General features: G+C 44.0%; 1 protein-coding gene across 4 annotated transcripts in view; it reads right to left on the bottom strand.

Moving 5' to 3' along the window:
- Positions 1 to 21,984, bottom strand: part of Cnnm2 (cyclin and CBS domain divalent metal cation transport mediator 2) — a 127,814-nt gene that overhangs the window by 44,958 nt on the left and 60,872 nt on the right. The window contains exon 2 of one of the 4 annotated variants that reach the window (XM_076923719.1): positions 5,194 to 5,357. The exons of the other annotated variants lie outside the window; for them this stretch is intronic. Coding sequence (XP_076779834.1) covers positions 5,320 to 5,357 — 38 coding nt within the window. The 3' untranslated portion in view covers positions 5,194 to 5,319. Of the gene's footprint in view, positions 1 to 5,193; positions 5,358 to 21,984 lie in introns of those variants that run through there. 4 annotated transcript variants of the gene reach the window in all.

Below are 21,984 nucleotides of genomic sequence, written 5' to 3'. Positions count from 1 at the left end.
AGGTATTGTTCCTGCGAGGATGTCAGACTTTTCCTAGGACAGTTCCTGAAACACACTAAAATTTTATTTCACATACTGCCTAGTACACATACATGCATGTAAATACTTAGCATGCCAGTGACTCTACAAATTACAAATTTACTTAACTCTCTTGAACGTTGGGGCATTTTGAGTCAGAATCATAAATAGCCCTACCTACCCTCCAACTTACTATGTTGCCAAGGGTGCCCTTGAATTCCCGATTCTGTCTGTACTTACCAAGCCCTTGGATTACTGGTGTGTGCCATGTTACTGGGATCTGGAAAATGTGTTTCTAGGTTCTTGTGTCTTATTCAAAGAATTGAAACAAGCAAACATAGATGTGCAAAGTTGCAAGGAAACCTTGTTCAAAACTGATATGACAGTGTAATTCAGAAAGAAGTATGCTGTCAAAGACTGCAGGCCACATGACTGCAGGTAATCAAGGGCTCTGCTTATTATTTGGAGTTTCATTTTATAATTGTAATGTATTAAAAAAATTATATGTAAGGTATATATATACCCTGTGTTCCTTCCATTTTGACTTATATTTTTTCCAGTTGGATTACAGAACTAGCTGTAGGCAGATATCTTAAAAGAATAAAGGTTGGTTTTGTTTTTGTTTTTGTTTCTTTGAGACAAGGTCCCACTGTCTAGGCTAGCCCTGAATTTACTATATAAACAAAGATGACCTTACAAACTTTAAGATTTATTTATTTATTTTATGTACACTGTAGCAGTCTTCAGACACACCAGAAGAGGACATTGGATCCCATTACAGATGGTTGTGAGCCACCATGTAGCTGCTGGGAATTGAACTCAGGACCTCTGAAAGAGCAGTCAGTGCTCTTAACTGCTGAGCCATCTCTCCAGCCCAGATCTTAAACTCTTGATATTCCTGCCTTCAGTGCTAGGATATCTTGTTATCATAACCAGCAAAGACGCATGGATGGTTTTAAAAGACATACTAGAAAATGAATGTTCACATTATAAAAGTTCTTTGTTCTGTTTCTTTTTTATGCAAAGACTTACTTACCCCAGGCTGGCCTTGACTTCTCCACGAGTAGCTAAGGATGACCCTGAACTCCTGATTCCCACTTCCAGTCCAGGGATTGCAGGCATGTGCCAACCTGGTTTTTTTCATGCTAGCAGTCAAACCCAGAGCTTCATGTCTGCTAAGTAGGCATTTTAGCAACTATACAACAGCAGTGTTGTATCTGCAGCACTTGATTACATTTTTAGTTTTGACATAACTATATATTCACAAACAGTTACAAGAAATAAACTCCCACACATTCGTGGTCCCATGTGCTTTACCACTTTTTCTTCAACCGTAACACCTGCAACAGTGGACAGACATAACAAGCAAATGCTAGCATCCTCTGCAGAACAAGCTCACCACAGGGATTCTTCCCATTGCATTTTTGCTTTTGGTTTTTCTGTTTTGAGACACTCGCCTATTGTGTTTCAGGCTGGCCTCAGACTCATGGCAATCCTTCTCCTCTGGCCTCCCCAGTACCATGATTATGGTGTGCACCACCATGTCTGCTCTCAGAGAACTACACTATTTTCTTTGATAAAATAAGAACTTGGCTTCTACTAGCTGTGGCTTCTAACCTTTAGTTTTTAAGCCTTAAAAAGGAAAAGGAAAAAAAAAAGGAAAGAAAAGAGAGAGAGAAAAGAAGAGAAAAGAGAAATTATTAGGCATAGTAATGTAGGCCTTTAATCCCAGCACTCGAGGGCAGAGGCAGGTGGATCTCTGTGAGTTTGAGGATAGCCTGGTCTACATAATGAGTTCTGGGATAGCCAGAGCTACATAGTGAGACTCTGTCTCAAAAATAAAATAAATAAAAAGATGAAAAAAGCTTATCTTCCAGTCAAACATTTTCCAGTCAAAAGAATTTGTGTCATATAAACCTGATTTCTGAGCTACAGTCTGATTATGTTACCCAAGCTGGTCCCCTCCGGAGCAGCTAGAATTACAGATGTTCCTAGCTGCATGCAACCTGTGAACACCCAAGAAGAGGGTCTAATCCTGACAAAATTAGCCAATCTTGCTTCCCTAGCTGAAGCACACAGGAGTGTTATAAAAGATGAGATGCTTTGAGAGCAGCAGCGTCCTGAGTCTTGATTCCCCCACCCCCAACCCCAGTGGCTACAGAGGTATCTCTGTGGCAGTATTAACTTTCCTGACAGCTTCTCCATGGCTTCTCTCAGGGTGCCAAATCAAAGAGCCTCCAGCAAATCAAACACCAGGCTAGGAGCCGGGGGGGGGGGGGGGGGGGGGTGTAATGACCCATTGGTAGAGCACCTGCCTGGAACCTGCTGTAAATGGGCGGAGGGCTTTGTACTCAAGTTAGAAGGTTTGCTTTGCAAATATGTTACTGACAGAGCCTCAGCCCTAGGGGAAGCGATTTCACGAATATAAATGAAAAGACCCTCTGTGCAATTAAGAGATTATTTTGTGTAAGTCTGGTTGAAATAGTTAGAAGTCCTTAAAAGCTAGAAGAAGGCCTTCTGAAGGGGAGCAGACGCTCTACCTGTTGAAGACAGCTTCCAATGGTATTTCTTGGCTCACACCTACAAGATGATCTTCTCTTCCCCTTTTCATTTTGGACGTTTAGACAGCCATGAAACATAACCCAGCTCCTAAGTGCATATGCACGTGTATCTCTTTCTGGTTCTGTTTCTCTGGTTGACCCATGACTGACAGATTCGGGGCTTGTACCACAGACAGATGTATCCAGCAGTTGCCAAAAGTCAAACCCAACCTAAGCACTCATGTCCCAAAGCCAAGGATGGGCAACAGATCACTTGTGCAGACAGTGATCGCCTGTGCAGATGACAGTGAACATGTGACGCCACACAATCAGGTGCGCTCACTGAAGCTCCCAGTGGAAAGAGCTGACAGAGTGAGTAAAGGTCCCACTCCAAACATAAGGCTAACCTGGACTACAAGAAGTCAAGTCACTCACTGCTATCCCAGTATTTTCAATCTTGAGCCTGCCCTCGAGTAGAGCTCCAGCCATTGGCCACAGAGGGGCTCACATTCCCACACCACCAGCAGCTTGGTCTCTGTCTTGCTTGTTCTTCAGTCTTGTGGCCAGAGACTTTAGCCACAAACCGAAAGTGAGGTAATTAATAGAAAATTCCAGTTGTTATGTGACTTGCTTAAGAGCCCATCCAAATGATTTGTGAGATGTCCCAGGACCACTAGGACAGAGACTGGAGAGTTTTTCCATTATTTCCCTCTTTCTCTGAGTATTTAAAGACTTGGACTTTCCCATCTTTTGGGGAAATATGCTCTTATAAATAGCGAGGCATGCCGAGCATCTCCGAGCATCTCCGCTTCATCTTTTTTGGTGGTCGGTAGCACGCACTGGAATGTTTTCCTAGTAAATGATCAGCAATGGAAACTATGGCTAAGACAAAAGATGGCTCGAGCTGGGATGATGGGAACCTTCTCATCTTTCCCAAGAGACAGGTGGTCCCTCTGTAGAACTGGGGGGCTCATTTTAAAGCCAAGGAATCTATTTTTGTCTTTCCTTCAGACTCACATCTCTGGTTAAGATGATGGGTGAGGCTGGGTATACTGAGTAGGTAAGTGTCCAACAGACTAGTGATAGCCCAACACAGCTGATAACTGACTGTCAGAAAGGACGGACTTCTGCTGGCTTCAGTCTTATCCTTATTACTTCCTTGAGCTTTCGTTTTCAGGCTGATAATCATTTAGGGCTTTATGAGCTGCACATTTTTTTATATCAGCTAACCTCACCTTCTACAGTAAAAGTAAGACATGTAATTATAGCTTCATGCATAAAATGGGTTCTGCTGTGATATTTCATAGTAGATCAAAATTATCTAGGCACAGACACTATGCTCACTAATATGGAACCCGGGGCTGGATTTGTGCCTCAGTGGTAGCGTGCTTGCCTAGTATGTCTGAGGTCCTAGGTTCAATCCCCAGGACCATAAACAAAAACCAAAAGAATACTTTAACACCAAACCACACCATATGTGTGCCTAACAGTGGAAATTTTAGGAAAGGAAGGCATTAATTCTTTTGAAATGGGCTTAAAACAGAGTCAGCACGGCTTAGTGGTAGGGCACTTGCCTACACGTGCAAGGCACTGGGCTTGATGCCTGGCACAGAAAATAAAAATCTTCTCAAGAGAAACCAAGTATGAGCTTTATTTTAAGAAGACCTTTATTAGAACTGGGGAAATGGCTCAGTGGGGAAGGGCACTCGTCCCCCAAGCATGACAACCTGAGTTTTTATCCCTACCACCCATTAAAAAAAGCCAGGAGTGGTTGTATTTGCCTGCAACCCCAGAGTTTTCCTTACTGGGGTCTTCCCTTTTGAAGAAGTCCTTCCAGGTGAATGGGGTTTGCAACAAGGTCGAAAGTGCTACTGCGTCACTATGTAGTTAATCTGCTGCTGTTGGTTACAACTCCATAATCTAAAGGAAAGGAGCCATCAACCTTTTAAAATGTCACTGAATACTGAATCTGGAAAGAAAAACTCTTCGTATTCAAATCTTATCTAATGTGGTCATCACTTCTGCAAATCTTGTGCACATGATAAACTTGAAAAGCAGGGTGGGTGAACACTTCAAGGTTTTCCTCATTGTCATGATTAAAATAAACTCTGGCATGTTACTCTTCAGCTTCCTGTCCCTAGAAACCTCAAACGCTTCATTGTTACAGAAGAAACAAAAGTGTAATACAGTGAATCTTAAAACCCAACATTTTCCACTATAAACCTCTTTACCATCACTCCCCACCCTTCTGCTGACTGTTTTACCTCCAGTGCATCTTAAAAGTCACCAAAAATCATGCTGGGGAACTTAAATGTCCCCCCATAATGCTGAATGTTGAAGGCATGGTCCCTGATGCAGCAATGTGCAGAGTTGGGCTTTGGGGAAGTGACCGGATCCTGAGTATCCTGATCTCACTGATGGACCAACTCACTAGTGAAGCCATAATTTGATGAGTTATTGGGAATTGGTGGAAACGACACGGATCTTAAAGAGTGTGTGTGTGTGTGTGTGTGTGTGTGTGCGCGCACTCACACACATACACACTCAAAAGATGGGTTCTCAAATGTAGCTCTGGCTGGCCCTGAACCTACCCTCTAGCCCCCAAGTGTTGAGACTGAAAAAAACCCCACATACCAGGCTTTAACATTTTTATTTAATCCTCTGTGCATGTGTGTGGAAATGTATTCAAATGTATTCAAGTTCCCTCTAAGCCAGAAAAGAGGTCAGATCCCTTGGAGCTGGAGTTACAGGTGGTCTTGAGTCACACAATGTGAATGTTGAAAAACAAATTCAGGTTCTCTGAAAAAAACAGAAAGCACTTTTTTTTTTTTTTTAGAGATTATTTATTTTCTTTTTATTTATTCACTTTATATCCCAGTCACTACCCACCTCCAGGTTTGCCCCCCCAGCACCCGTCCCCTTCTCTGAGAGGATGGAAGTCCCCCACCACTGTCCCAAGAATCCCAGAGATGGATTAGTAGTTAATAGCATTGACTGCTCTTCAAGAGACCCTGAGTTCAGTTCTCAGCAACCACATAGAGGTTCTCACACATCTGTAATGGGATTTGATGCCCTCTTCTGCAATGCAGGTGTACGTACTGATAGATCACTCATTCATTTTATTCATTTTGGTTTTTTGAGTCAGGGTCTCACTATGTAGCTCTAGCTGTCCTGGAATTTAGTAGGCCAGGCTGGCCTTGAATCCTAGATCACCCTGCCTCTGATTCCTCTGATTCTGGAATTAAAGATGATTGCTTTCACTCCCAGCTTGGAAGAAAGATTCTTAATTGAGAAGATGGCTCCATAGGATTGGCCTATAGGCAAGTCTAGGGCGTTTTCTTGATTAATAATTGCTATCAGAGGGTTCAGCTCACCAGGTCAGCATCACCTCTCGGGAGGTAGGCCTGAGTAATATAAGAAAACAAGCTGAGCTTCGTGGTGGTGATAGGCACTTCTTTGTGAGTTGAGGACAACCAAGGCTACACAAAGAAACCCTTTCTTAGGAAAAAAGAAAACCGAGCAAGCCGGTAGGCACCATTCCTCCATGGCTTCTGCTTCAGCTCCTGCCTTGAGTTCTGCCCCGACTTTCCTGAGTGATGGAGTGTGGGCTGAGTGCTGTAAGCTGAAATAAACCCTCCCCCCCCCCCAAGTTCCTTTTGGTCATGGTGTCTTTTTTTTAATTGGATATTTTATTTACATTTCAGATGTTATCCCCTTACCCCATACCCCACCCCACCCAGGAACTCCCTATCCCATCCCTCCTCCTCCTGCTTCTATGAGGATGTGACCCCACCTACCCCCCAAACCCACCTCCCCACCCTCTAATTCCCCCACACTCGGCATCTAGCCTTCATGGGAACAAGGATTTCCTCTCCCACCTATGCCCGACAAGGCCATCCTCCCCTACACATCACTCTTAACCACTGGCCTGTGTCTCCAGCTCCAGTAGTGTGTACTCTAAAGGAACATCTTGTCCTTGGCCCCTTCCTCCTGCTCTCTTTGTGCTCCCTGATGACAATGAGGTGAACCCCAGCTATATTGTGTCACTAGAAGCCCAGGGTCAATGGAGCCAAGTATCCCTAGGCTGAGACACCCCAAAACTTCAAGCCATAGCAAGTCTTTCCTCCTCCAAACTGGCTTTCCGGCCAGTTGTGCCGTGCGTAGCAGGGGTCAGCTCCATCTGTCCTGAGGATCAGATTCAGGCTGTCAGAGTTGAACGTAAATGCTTTTACCAGCTCAGCCATCTCCTCCCATTCAATTTGTAAACATTTTTAATTTGCCTATAGTATGTGCATGTGTGCATATTCATGTGCATGAAGGCAGGTGAGCACATGCTGCAGCAAACATGTGTAGGTCAGGAGACAACCCAGAGTGTAGTCCTTACCCCTCATCAAGGAAACATCTCTTTGCAACAGAGACCATTACAGAAACCATAACTGATCAAAATACAAGTGTTGTGAAGCCCAGTCCCAACTGATTCGTCTACAGCATAGCCCTGCACCAAAGGCTCAGGGGTCACTGTGGGAGAGGGCATGGATAGATGGTCAGTGTCAAAGGACAGGAGGCTTGCTGTGAGATTGTGTCTCCTAGAAATGTCAGAGAAGCTACACCCATGATATCTCACCAACGTGATCTGAACTTGAACGACACCACAGACATATTAATGTGGAAGAGGTCAAGGGTGCAAGGCCTCAAACCTAGAAAAAGAACTACAGACAACTAAGGGTTGCCGAGAGTGGGAGAAACAGCCTTCCAGGGAAGAGCTTACCATTGGTTAGCCAGTGCCAAACAGCCAGCCCTGAAACACAGATGCAAGCAATACTACACAGACGGAGTGGACTGTATTTAATACATGCATATGCATACATGCATGTGAGTGCACACACACATACACATGTGTGTACATACACATGGGTACACACATATGTAACAACAATCAAAGAAAAAGACGTTATGAATTTGAAAGAGTTGGGAGAGGTGCAGGAGAAGGTTTAGAGGGAAGAAAGGTAAAGGGAATTATATATTATGTGCTCTCTCTCTCTCTCTCTCTTTCTCTCTCTCTCTCTATATATATATACATACACACATATATATATATGTGTGTGTGTATGTGTGTGTTTTAAATCCCCTGTGTTCACCAATAGAAGCCTGGTCTAAAAAGTACAAGTACATCTATATATGGAAGAATTTTAACTATTAAAGAACAAAACAGTAAACAGTAAGTGGTTATGGAAATTACCCTACTTGTAATAAGAAAAATCTACGTTATTCAGAGAATAGTCCCATCTGTGTTATTTGTACATCTTTAGAAAAACTGGGTGGGGCAGTCTCTAGATGGCCTTCTGCTCTACTCTTTGTCCCTGCATTGCCTTTAGACTGGAGCAATTCTGGATTAATATTTTTGAGATGAATGGGTAGCCCCATCCCTCAACGGGGGCCTGTGTCTAACCACTAGATATGGTCTCTACAGGTTCTCTCTCCCCTTTGTTGGGTATTTCAGCTAATGTCATCCCAGTTGGGACCTGGGAACCTCTTGATTCCCTGGCATCTGGGACTTTCTAGTGGCTGCTCCCAGTTCCCTAACCCCCACTACCACACTCTTCCATTCAATTTCCTGACCCTCTGTACTTCTTCCCCACCTCCTCTCACACCTGATCCTGCCCCCTTTTCCCTCCCCTTCCTCTCTCTCCCAGATCATTCCCTTCCTCTACATCCCGTGATTATTTTGTTCCTCCTTTCTAAGTAGGACTGAAGCATCCACACTTTGGCCTTCCTTCTTCTTGAGCTTCATATGGTTTGTGAGTTATATCTTGGGTATTCTAAGCTTTTAGGCTAAAATCCAGCTGCATATGTAGCAGAGGACTGCCTTATCTGGCATCAATGGGAGGGGTTGCCCTTGGTACTGTAGAGGCTCAATGCCTCAGCATAGGGAAATGCTAGGGTGATGAGGCAGGAGTGGGCAGGTGGGGGGGGGCACCCTCATAGAGGCAGATAGAAGGGGGGATAGGACAGGGAGTTTTCAGAAGGGAAACCAGGAAAGGGAAAAATGTTTGAAATGTAAATACATAAAAATAACCAATAACACAAAAAAGAAAGACTATAGGAAAAAACCAATGGTGTTTTGATTTAAATTGACAAGTTGTGTCCTTCAGAGTGAGTCCCACAAGAAGAACATGGAGATGTGCACTTCCACACACTGTGCGTAGTCATAAATGATAACGTGCTTATTTTGACTAGGAATCAGTGTGCACTGAACCCTGCCAGTCACACAAACACTTGTCTCTAGACACTGGTAGTCCAGAGTGGCCTCTGGCCTGCTGTGGGGTCTGAACCCCTGGTCCACATGCCTCCACTCCCAAGCTCAGGGATTACAAACGTGCCGCTGTGCCTGGCTAGTCACATAAAGCCCCCTAAGGAATCCTCTTCAGAACTCTCAGCCTAGGCCTCTCTCCTTGGCCAAGGTGCACACTGCATTGGCGTGTGGACTTGCTCTGCACTCATCAAACCCCACAAGTAGACATCAACTCAGTTGTGACAGACAGCTCAAAGTGCCTCCCACTTCCTGCCTTAGAATGTTTCTTGAAACTCAGCAGTTATGCATCTGAGCCCAGAAATAGGGCAGGACTAATGTCTTCAGGAGGAACACTTCCTGCTCCATGCTCATGCAGTCAGTTCTGAAAGCATGTCACCAGCCTCCCGACAGGCTGCACACCTGATGCCTGCAGCCAAGGCACTGGTGTCTTTGGACTCTGTTTCTGCCTGTTACTTCACTATCCAGCTCTGGAGGATTGGGTTTCACAGAAGAGCTCTGCATCTGCTTTTCTGTCAGGCTGATGTTCTAGCTGATCTTAAGCTGAGTTGAAGTTTTTCTATTGCCCAGGTTTTGGCTTAGCACACGATACACTCTTCTGCTTGAATGACTCCAACACCAGAGGCTTTGGACACAACCCACGTTCCAGTAAAAGATGGGTCCTGCTCCTTTATGTCATATACCACATAGGGTGTCCCAGTGGCAGGACACTTCTGGATGTCATTCCTACTCTGGCATGACTAGACTAGCACTACCTAAACATTGGAGTGGCCACAGACACATGGACAGACCCCATTCTGCCCATACTAAGGGCATCCCAGATTAATTTTCCTTATAGCTGGATCCTCGAATGCCTGGGATCCCTGCATCAGCACCACACAGAAAAGGAGAAAGAGGAAAACTTGGGGTGGGACAAATAACTATAGCTAACTGTTAAATATCTAGGCTTTCAGGTTTTGTAAAGACATACAATCACATGAACGTGTCTTCCAGAGCACGTCCCCAGGCCCTAGAGCAGCTCAAGCTGCCGTGTGTCATGTGAGCTCTGTGTATTTCCTAGTAAATATGTTTCTAGTATGTACTAATCAAACAGCTGCAATAAAGGTAGGCAGAGCACAGGCTAGCAACTTGTAAGACCTGTATGTCATCATCTGCAGTCCAACCTTACAAACTTTAGACATTAAATATTCCATCTACAAACCTGGGAATATGCTGATACCCTAGCACTCAGGAGATGAGGGCAGGAGAATCAGAAGCTCAAGGTTATACTAGGCTATATATTAAGCACAAGGCCAGCCTGGGATACATGAACCCCACCCCCAACCCATCTGGCCAGGCATGGTGGCTTATGCATATAATCCCAGCACTTGGGTGGGTTACTTAGTAAAACCTACGAAAAGAGTAAATAGATTAAGAAAAGTCCTTATGCTCATTCGGTCATCCTTAATTGTCCCACAAGGATCCCAGATCCAATATGTTCAAAACTAAACCTGCCATCTTCTTTACGAACCCATTCCTCCACTTATAATCCATCACTTTGAACTGCTGTAAGTTGGCAGGCTCAACTGAATTCTGCCCTCCCTGTGTCCTACTGGTTTTAGCCTGCTGTGACCTACTGCCCCCACACTATGTTGTGAAGGTAACCACTTCCCAGGTACACCTGACTTCATGACCCCTCTGTGAAAACCAGCATGCTCCGGCTCTAAGCCTCCACGCCCTCTTCTCCCAAGCTGCCATAGCCCTTTTGAATCAACTTTCAAACTTCAGGCTATCGCCTCAAAGCATTTCTCTGCTGCCGTAGTAGTCTCTCTGAAAGTGAGAATGAATGCTCCTTCTCTGCTGCTCTACCATGGTTTCTCATCCCATTTAGGCTTCCCATGCATTCTGTGACCTACAATACCTGGCAGGACAAGAGGCTTCTCTAGCCTCTGTCTTAGAATCTTCTCGTTCCACCCAAGGCACACTTCCTGTAACTCCTGAACCTAGATACACTCTTCTTTGTGGCCAATACGGGCCTCCCCTTGGTTCCTTTACAGCTAGTCTTCTTCAAAGACCCAGTTCATATAGCTAGTCTCCCTGGAGGCTCCCTAATCCCACCCATACCGGCAGGTGGATGCAGTAGCCTTGCACAGCATTTCTTAGCCCACACAGTCACCTCTCTCCTCTAGGGAAATCTCTTTCAAGCCTCTGAAACTCTTACAGACAGGGTTCACTTTAATGGCTCCAGTGCTGGAGACTAGCAGAGTGCCTGGTATACTGTCTCAGCACGTGGTGAATAACTAGCTCAAGTCAATATCAAGAAATGGAAAGGTAGTGTTCATTTTGTGAGACCTTGTCTTAAGAAGAGACTTTTTTCCCCTGGAACACAATGCTATAAATAAGGCCAGTGAGTGACTGTCAATTGACTGTAAATTTAGCAACTGTTTCCCAGAAGACTGACCAATTGTTGCCTAATCTAAGGTCTTGTACATAAACAGGCATTCAATTCCTAATTTAATTGTACAGGTTTTATCATTTTAACTCTGATTGGCACCAAATTCTACACAAGTTACAATAGTATTTGTCCCCAAATGGAGGCAGTTTGGAAACAAGTAGAAAATCAAATCCTAGGCTCCTTCCTGTTGAGGTTGAGAATATCTTCAAAGAATTTTCATTGTCTTCTTAAATACACAACATGAATTTGGCCTGGACTTCAAGACTCTAATATTTAAATAGGACAGGCTGACAAGCAGAAAAAGATGTGTATTTACTTTACCAAACAAATGAGCACATGAATGGTCAGAAGAACTCGGTGTTCATTCGCTTTTATAAAGATCCTTGCAAAAAGATCTGCCTCCCTCAAAACAACCACCTGTCACAAGCCTTAGAGGAGCAGGCGGCAGGACATCACCCTGGTTCCTGGCCTGCCATACAGAAGATAGCATGTCCTTGGTCACTGATCCCACACCAAAAAGTCACATTTTTTAGAGTTCAAATATGTGTGACAGGCCCCCAGAGAACACCATCCATGATGATAAGCTGAAACTCTAAAATTAGACAGGGCTGGGTGTGGATCCAAACTGAGCAACTGAGAGCAAGTCATTTACCCTCCCACGCCTCTCACTTCAGTCACCAGTAGAACTGAGACAAATTCCACGTTTACTCTGGTTTGACATAGAGCCTGGCACATAGGAATAGCTTCTCAAATGATAATGACTAGATTCCCGATGAACCCTTTCCAGGATCTGAAAGCTAAAAGTCACATCAAATGGAAATACTTTCCCAGTATCTACAGAAACAAGACATTGGGTTGGGTTATTCAGTCACAGTTAGCCTCTTTAGAAGTCTAAATGGCAAGCTTGGATCCAGGGCCACCATTAGACCACCTGAACACACTCAGTCTGAGGAAAGTGTTTTTGATGCTGTCTCAACTAACAACTCCATAAATGGTTCACTGTTTCTCAGAGCCACAGCACTGCAGCTAGGAGGACCCCATGGGCTACGGAGGACATCCTTCTTCCCCTCCCCACTCTAGAAGTAGTTGCTCCTGCTTTAGTGGATGAGGCTGTGGGGAGGGCAGCCATGAAGGAAGCATGTATGGGCACTGCCGTTCTCATGTTTCCTCTGTGAAGAAACAGAAGCCTTCAGTTCCCATTGGCTAAGCTCTAGAGCAAAGGGGGATGGAAGCCCTTTGCATCCCCCAGGACTCCGACCTGCGTGTGGAGCACTGGGTCAACAAACCTGTGGCACATTTGCTTTAGTGTCTGTCACAAAACTGGGTGATGGTTGCACAGTTGACTTGAAATACACAGGACAGTCAGGGAAGTTGGTACAGAGTGGAGTAAAACTCAAAGACCAGGGAAAGAGAAGAAGGAAAATCTATGACAGGGTCAATCACACATACTGACTCTCCCAGCCCTGACACTTTCGAAGGTGCTCCCTTGAGGATGTTTGGGCCTGGGCACCTGCTGCCGATTCCCTCCACAGCTGTCTCTGCTGAGCACTCAGTGTCACCCCAGCACCAAGTGAAGAAGCACCATGTGAAGCACCAAGGAAAGGAGTAAGACACAGACATAAGTTAGACTCACCCCCACCGCTAAGGAACAACAAAAGTCTAGTGGAGAGACAGACAGGAAGAGTAACTGAGTCACACAGACTCCTAACCGGCTTCTGTGTAACAGTGAGCTGAGTTAGGACACACTTGCCTCCCTAACAACGGCCCAGCTGGGGACCACAGTGCACCACAGAGCACCCAGCTGTGTCTGCTGACGATGTTACACAGCACTCCTCCGGGGAAAGCTGAATGGAGACACAGAAATGGTGACTCTTGTTATCCCCCCCTCCTAACGTCATTTGTTCCTGATGCTGCTCCCATGTAATGCTCCTATGTAATGCTACAGAGGAAAAGGTTGGTTCTATTTAGAGGTGCATCCTCTATAAGGATTTGGTAAAATCTGTGAACAAACACAAATATGAGACATACTGAATGAGGAATAAAAAAAACTATGAAAACTGAAATAGGTTGTATTACTTATACCATTTGAAAAGAAATTAAAAAAAAAAAAAAAAAAAAAAAACCTCAGGTAATGCACACCTGTAGTTCTAGAACATGGGAGATGGAGGCAGGAGGACCAGTTAGAAGCCATCCTAGGATATATGAAACCTTGTCTCCCAACAGACCTCCAAAACAGGGCTGAAGAGATGGCTTGGTGACTAAGAGCACACTGCTCTTCTGGAGGCTCTGTGGTAAGTCCCAGCACCTGCATGAACCCAAGTGTCCATAACGCAGTCCCGTGAGATCTGACGCCATCTTCTGGTGTGGAAGCAAAACACTCAAATACATAAAATAAGTAAATAAGTCTTTTAAAAACTAAAACCAACAAACACCACACACTAAATGTGATCAACTCTAGGGAACAGCTAAGATAACTTTTCTAATATTTTCTAATATTTTCATAATCAAAGGCTTTTAAATTTGTTAAATAAGTGGAAATCTGCGTTATCCCACTGTACTATTCAACTTATCTATGTACAGTTTTTCTTGTTTTCATACTTTGGTGAACGTGACTATTTACTAAAAGTCAGGGAGAAGCCTCGCAGTGATTTACTGGCAATGCTCAACCACCAGGCTCTCAGAGGAAAAAAAAAAAAAAAAAAAAACAGACTGTAACACATGACAACTGCCATGGTGTTAACGTTCCTACCATGGCTAAGTTCTAGCTATGCTGTCCCTAGCAGTCATGAAGGACAGGCCAGCAGGAGCCGGTTCATGAGAGAGGATTACTTCCAGTGGCACAGGAAGAGGACCTTAAGGACATCCAGTTTGGCCTCGGCCAAGTCTTCACTTAACAATGGCAGCAAATTTCAGGTTGAAAACTCCCACAAACAAACATGCGCATAAAACAGTTTCTTAAAGGAAACTATTTTCTCACATATTTGCTAGAGAATGTTAAGTGGATCCCATTTGAACCCATGAATTACAGCAGCATTCTTCTTGTGTAAGAAGAATCCCATTAGAAGAAGGATGTCCCCAGCAACAGTGCTTAGATGATTAGCAACGCTGAGTCAACTCCCTACAGGACTCTGCCCCAGCGGTGGGAGCCCAGTGAAGCAGCAGAGACCAGCGATGCTGGGTGGGGTAGACTCTCCCCTGCAGGTCTCATCCATCATCCAAGTCCAGTGGAGCCCAGACTCTGTGAAACCACTCCTGTCCTTTCCGTTTCACATCCACAGTCTCTGCCCCTGTCTGCCTTGGAACCAGCACTAAGCCCATTTCTTTACCATTAAGAAGCTCAGCATTGTGAGTTCCTGGCTTTCCCACCAGCCTACGGCTTCTACATACACATGTCTGATGAAGACTGAAACCCGAGGGGCTCCAGGGCTCGCTCTCTTCCATGTTCCATGAATGCCAGCAGTGCTGACCTCTCTGAATCCTCAACTCTGCCCCTTCATGACATCTCAGCTGCCCCTCCTTACACAGAACCTGAGCTGTGAGCTGGCAGTGCACACCCTTCTCTCCCACACTGCCTGCTGTCTCCTGTCTGTAAATCCCGGCTTTAATCTTTTGTAGTTTTCTAGTCATTTTAGGAAAGAAAAAAATCTGGGCCATGAACCACAACTCTACCTAAGAAAGAGTACATGTTTTCTATTTTTATCTTACTGTTTCATGTCTCTCAAGAATAAATGCTCCTTGGGGGCAAGGCTTCTCATCAGCTGTTCTGGCTCTACTTCTCTATATCTAGAACAGTTCCCAATATGTGGAAGGCAGTCGTTAGATCAGTGTAGGAAGGGTTAATAAACCCTATTGCTCAAAGAAAGAATTCAAGTGAAAACATTCACATGGAAAGGGATTGAGTGTGTCCAGAATGGATCCCTCTTGTGCAGAAAAGATTGTTTTAGGATAGAAACTGCACTCTTTGTCTTTATCTGGCTACCTACGTACTTGTACTTACTTGCTTACTTACTGAGATAGAGCCTCATGCAGCCCAGGCCAGCCCAGAACTTGCTATCTAAACAAAGATGAACTCCCGATCGTCTTGCCTTATTCCTCAGGTGCTGGAATGACAGGCAAGCATCACTGATGCCCGGCTAACAAAAATGCTTTTTCGTAAGTCTTGAAAATGTTCCATATTAGCCAACATGGAATCTTATACCTTTCTAGTAATTGAGACTGCACCCATGGCTATGCCACTCCCTTGTAAAGATTTTTAGCAGTTACGTAGCAGTTCAAAAGAGCATCCCAGAGGACAACAGGGCACTGCCCCCACCACCTCTGGGCTGTTTTTCTCCTAAGAGATTCCAGGACTTACACTAAGAGGCTGAGCTACTGGCATCTTTGCAAACAGGAAGCTTCCCCAGAACCAAAGAGCTCTCCTCTGACACTCTGTTCTCTACAGTCTGTCCAGTGAGGCACTCGTGAGACCTCTAGCAGCCTCTCATTGTGCCACAGCCACCGATCCCTCCCTCACCTTGCCTGACTATGTTCTAACATAACTGATTCCATCAGATGTCGTCTCTCCTTGCTGGCCACACTACCTTGGTCCCCTTTGCTGGGTCTCCCTGTGCTCCTGACTTCTAGAAATCAGTGTTCTCCTCAGCCCTTCCCACCTGATTCTCTTCTCTACCACATTCTCTCCTTGGTGTCTTCTGTCTGCTCAGGACCCATCTCTGCTATGTCTCCATCCAGAATATTCTTCCAAGTTCATTTTTAAATAACCATCTGCCACCTAACAACATCTCTACCAGGCTTTTTGCTATGCATATAAAACTTACTTTTTTTGTGAAATCCGCCTCTCCTCCTGGAGATGGGGGCAGATGTGCCCACATTCACATACCTACATCTCAAACTTTTCTCTTTTTCAGTTAAAAAAAAAAATCTTTTTTTTCTCCCCCACCCCAGCATGGCTTCCATGATCCAAGTCAACACTCTTTCCTGAGTCACAGTAACTGAGCTTACAAACTGACCCCAGCCTTACTTGTGCTCTCCACAATAACTTCTCTAGAGGACAGTGGAGGCAACCCTTTCTAAAGCTAACTAGGTTTGCCGCTTTGTTTCCCAAAACCCCTCAGTGGTTATAAGGACCTCCTTAAAATACCTGACTATAAGCAATACTGGAGGCTGTGGTGGAGATGGTTTGGTGTCAAAGATCGTTGGTCTAGCACACTGGAGGTCACTGGATAGATCCCAAGTATTGTAAAACCAAAACAACACATGTACACATACCAACACCACAACCCCACTACCCGGAAGGGTTCACAGCCACCCACCCATGCTTACACCATGCTTGCTATAGCTGCTTGCCCCCTGTCAACTCGGGTCTGTGCTGAAGCAGAGAATCATGTGGAAGTGGTATGGTGATCACTTCGTGGTGAGAAATGAATAGACAGAAGGGGCCAGGGACAAGAAAGCGCCCCTAGTGAGGGACCAAGAATTTTGGAGGACAGTAATTTTGGAGGACATGCTTACACCGTCTCCTACAGCTCTGGACCTCACTTGCTTAACTACAGGTACTTCCTGCTTAAACATGCCAAGCAGACATCTGCTCTTCCTGCCCCCACTTCTGTGGATTGTGCATCTCAACTCCCATACTGCACTCAGGTTTCTGCTCAAGCACCTGGCTGTTCTATCTGAAGGAGCTCCTCTGACCCCCAGTCATCTGTGCCTTCTTGCTGGGCCACATACACTACACACATGAGAGTACCCTGCATTAGAGTACCTGACTTTTTTTTTTTTTTTTTTTTTTTTTAAAAGACAAGGTCTCACTGTGTAATTCTGACTGACCTAGAATTTACTATGTAGACCAGGCTGGCTTTGAACTCAAGAGATCTCTCTGCCTCTCTGCCTCTCTGCCTCTCTGCCTCTCTGCCTCTCTGCCTCTCTGCCTCTCTGCCTCTCTGCCTCTCTGCCTCTCTGCCTCTCTGCCTCTGCCTCCTGAGTGCTGGGAATAATGATGTATACTACCACATCCAGTGTGACATTGTATCTTACATTTACTTAGTCTGTTCTATGTTTAGATATAGAATCCACAAAGGGTCATGACCTTACTCACCAAGCACTGACTAGCATGTAGCAGGAGCTTCATCCTTACGAGTGTGTGTGTGTGTGTGTGTGTGTGTGTGTACACAATGTACTTACATGGCAGAAACTTGGGAAATCACTCTGCTGTGAGCAGCCCAGTAAGACAAACCCTGGCAGAGTGGCCCAGTGCTAAATGTTAGCATTGTTCTTATCTTGTGGCTGAACAAAGCTGTAACCCTAAATGAACAGAAAGCAGTGGTATTTTTCTAAATACCCAAAGTTATGGGGTTTGTTATGGTATTTTCATACATAGGAGAAAATATGAGACCTAAGATTTGGGTGACCTTGCCTCAAAAGAATTAGCAGAGAGTGACATAAAAAGGATACCAGATATATTCATCCAGCATTGGTGCATGTACAAGCACACACACACATGCATACACTCAGACAGACAAGTACACATGCAGGCACATGGCACACACACACCTTACAATTCTTATTTTGGCTCTTGCTATAGCTGCTTGCCCCCTGTCAACTCGGGTCTGTGCTGAAGCAGAGCATCATGTGGAAGTGGTATGGTGATCACTTCATGGTGAGAAATGAATAGACAGAAGGGGCCAGGGACAAGAAAGCGCCCCCAATGAGGGACCAAGAATTTTGGAGGACAGTATATATTTATAGCACAATCTTACCTATAACATGAAATAATAATATCTGCACCCCAGGTCCTGATGAGGATTCAGTTGGTATATAGAAATCACCAAGATAGTTACAGTGCAAAGTCTAAATGCTCGAATGGTACCCATGATTATCTTTAGCCCCATTATTGATCAATACCATCAAACACTTTGAGGACATGTAGAGTGTCTTCTCTGTATTCCCAATATTTTGCATACTGTCTGGTATCCAGAAGGTATTGCCTGAATTTAACAGACAACTCTCAACTTCGACAGGCTTCAAGTTACAATACAGAAAGGAACGAACAAGATAATCAGCAGAGGCAGAGATAAAAGGGCCAATGAGATAAAAGAGAAGAAAAAAGAACCCATGATTTTAGGCCTCGAGACCTGCTGCTTGGAATGGCTTTTTTGGGTGGGGGGCAGGGGGGGTTTCAAGACAGGGTTTCTCTGTGTAGTCCTGGCTGTCCTGGAGCTCACTCTGTAGACCAGGCTGGCCTCAAACTTGGAATGGCTTTATAAAGAGACTCTCAATGTACAAGTTGCATTAGGGGAATTCACTGGCTTTCTGTGGTAACAGTGGATCTAATTGCGACCCTTGATCTAGAATCACATGGATTTAATATGAAATTTGAGATGTACCCTCAATAAATTTTATCCAGCAGTTTACACCAGAATTAATTAGCTTAACTTTTTCCAACCACTAAAACAAGTACTAGACCGTCTTAACTCGTTCACTGCAGGCACCTTCTCCAGTTTCCATTGCCTCCGCAATTTCCCAGCAGTGTGTCCCATCTGAGGTAATTACTCCTCCGGATGGAAACTTTCCCTGGTAGGTTGTTCCATTCTCAGCCATTTAGAAAGCCCTGCTTGCGTCAGGCTCTGCCTTCTGGTTGGATAAAGGGGCTGTTACTTCAAACCCCATTTTCTTGGCACCCCATTGTCACACCTCACCGAGTGCACAGAGTACATGCCTTCTAATGACCTTTCAAAACAAAATGCTTGCTGTAGCCCACCAACCAGATCAGCGCATTTGCCTTCCCTCTGAGTCTAAATGAAGTCCCTGCAGGCCACTTCCTTCAGACCTCCAATGACTGCAGTAACAATAATAAAATGCACAATTATTGGGGATGTCCTGTACTCATATAATTATTCCTAGACCCTCATGATGAAAAAGACTATCATTAATCCTATTTTATTAGTCACAATACTGAGATTTTAAAAGGTGACTAACATTCCTCGGTTTCTCTTCTCTCCCTTCCAAGAACTCTGACAAATTAACCAAAATAGTTTCTTCATTAAAATAAAGTGCTGTAACTACTATCTTTATTTTATTAAATCAGGGGTACAGTAAGCTCATCCTGCTTTATGGCCTAAGTCTATCTTCAGCACCCCTGTCCACCTCTGTCTGTCTGTCTGTCTGTCTGTGTGCATGCGCACATCTTTCTGTCATGTGTCTGTTTGAGTCTCTCTCTCTCTCTCTCTCTCTCTCTCTCTCTCTCTCTCTCTCTCTCTCTCTCACACACACACACACACACACACACACACATTCAAGGAGTATATGGCTAAGAAGCACACAGAATTCAAATTCTGGCCTGATGTCTGATCTGTACCATCATTTGCCTGTTCTGGTTAAACATTTAATGAGGCTTTTCATCTAGCCCGCTCTTCCACCCTCAGCTAAAGAGAATCTGCTTGAGAGGCTCTGCTCTATGTTGTACTTCTGGGTTTGTGTTGAAGATCACTGAGGGAAAGTAAGAGAACAGAAAAGCCATGGCAAACTGTCTCTCCAGAAGGGCTTTCATCTCTCTTCTCAACAGACTGTACCCAGCTGGCCAGAGTCACAATGAAATATGAAGTACTGAGTCTTCTCTGGAAGATTCTCCAGTGTTTTCAGATCTTTGAAAATGTACTGAGCTTGCCAGTAATTCCAGCCTTTTTTTTCTTTTCCAATTCAAGGTTATTTTAAAAGCACACATCACGTCACTTTTCTTAGAGCCAATTCTCACAGGTTACGCTGCTACATGTACCACATCATGCTCTGCCCCACTTGGACTGTGTTTTTTGAGGTAAAGTCTATTGCTGAGGCTGGCCCTAAACACCTGGGCTCAAGCAACCCTCCTGCCTCAGCTTCCTGGGAGGCTGGGACTATAGTTTGCTTCACCAGGCCAGGCACTCAGCTTAGCTTCCATCAATGGAATTTTGCTCACCTTTACAGATGTTCATTCTGTAAACTCTATCACTAGTAAGAATTATTTTCAAATTCAAACCTAGTGTCCAATGCTCAGTTTTACCCACCTTAAAGAGATTCACTTATACGAGATCATTTTAATTTTTCTCTTATTTTTATTTTCTGTGTATGAGCAGTTACCTGCATGTATGTCTGTGCACCATATGTGTATAGTACCCTTGGAGAATAAAAGAGACTGTCAATTGCCTGGGATTAGAGACAAGAGACTCATAAACCAGCCACCACATGGGTGTTGTGAGTCAAACCAGGTCCTCTGGAAGGACACCAGGGCTCTAACAGCTGGGTCATCTTCCTATACCTCACATTGCATCTTAGTGATAGCATCTCTATCTGCCTCTTAATTTTTCTTAAAAGCCTTGATTTAAATACATACTTCAAGGAACATTCATATATTCAGAAGTCAAAATCTCAAGCTCACTAAAGCATATCAACTAAAAATTGTATTAAATATTCTCAGAACTGGAACATTTTAATCTTACATTAAAGAGTATATAACCATCTAATGATATGATGATGATATGAAATTATATGAAATTAAGCCCCCCTTATGCCCTAATGGTAGAACCTCATACTCACTGATCCAGAAAATAACTGAGAGAACTAAGTTTAGTAAAGCATTTCTTGAGAATTGTGCAAATGAACCTAGCACAAATCCATTGAACACTGAAAACAGTTGCCACCCTATAGTTGAACAAGCCTTGTACCTGCTTTGCAGAGTGAATCAGCACAAACCCAGGTCTACTTTCCTGGGACTTCAACATCCAATATGATTCTGCCCATTCTCACATGTAAGGGGCTGGATAAAACACAGAATACTATTTTATTTGCATGCCTCCAGTTTTTAGGGAGATTTAACAGTCCCACCTTAATTGGCTACTGGTATTTCCTCTTTGGTTTATATCTTGATTCTTTACTGATGTGTTTTTAAAGATATTTAATTTACAAGTTCTTTGTAAATCAAAGACTCTGTGCTATCATTTATTTTGCAAATATTTATCATGCTCTGAGGTTGCCGCTTAACATAGTTTTTTTGGATTGCAGCCAACCCTGTCGCTCTTCCTTTGATGAATTATGGATTTTTGCATTCTTCTCAATTGAAATTACAGTAATATCTCCTCCTACAAATGATCTATCTGGGTTTCATTCCAGTGTAAGTGGTCACCTGTTCTTTTAATGTCCCATGATGTAGCCCTATGTTCTAAAACTCTTCAGATGATCTGTCTGGCAGGAGCTTGCGGGTGGCACTCAAGATTTTGTAAACTTAATGATTTCGCCATCGTAAGTTTTCATTTGTCCTTCCAAAAAGAAACCTACATTTAGTCCAAGTCATTTTTCAAACTTTTTAAATTATGTCTTTCCAATGTAATCATTTTTTAATATTACGTATGCATGGCAAGTACCAGTTTTTCAGATATAACAATTGTCTTGGTCAGCGTTCTATCGCTGTGATAGAACCATAGATACCATGACCAAGCTAACTCTTATGAGAGAAAGCATTAATTAATTAATTAATTAATGGTTTAGTTTATTATCCTCATGGTGACATACAGGCAGACATGGTAGCTGAGTTCTACATCCAGATCCATAGGCAACAGGAAGAGGGAGACACTAGTCCTGGCTGGGCTTTTGAAACCACAAAGCCCATCACAGTGACACACCACCTAGTCCAACAAGGCCACACCTCCTAATCC

This window comes from Arvicanthis niloticus, chromosome 1, assembly GCF_011762505.2.
Source record: "Arvicanthis niloticus isolate mArvNil1 chromosome 1, mArvNil1.pat.X, whole genome shotgun sequence".
NCBI classification, from domain to species: Eukaryota; Metazoa; Chordata; class Mammalia; order Rodentia; family Muridae; genus Arvicanthis; species Arvicanthis niloticus.
Note: the sequence above shows the minus strand (reverse complement) of the source record. Positions and strands in the feature narration are given on the sequence as shown.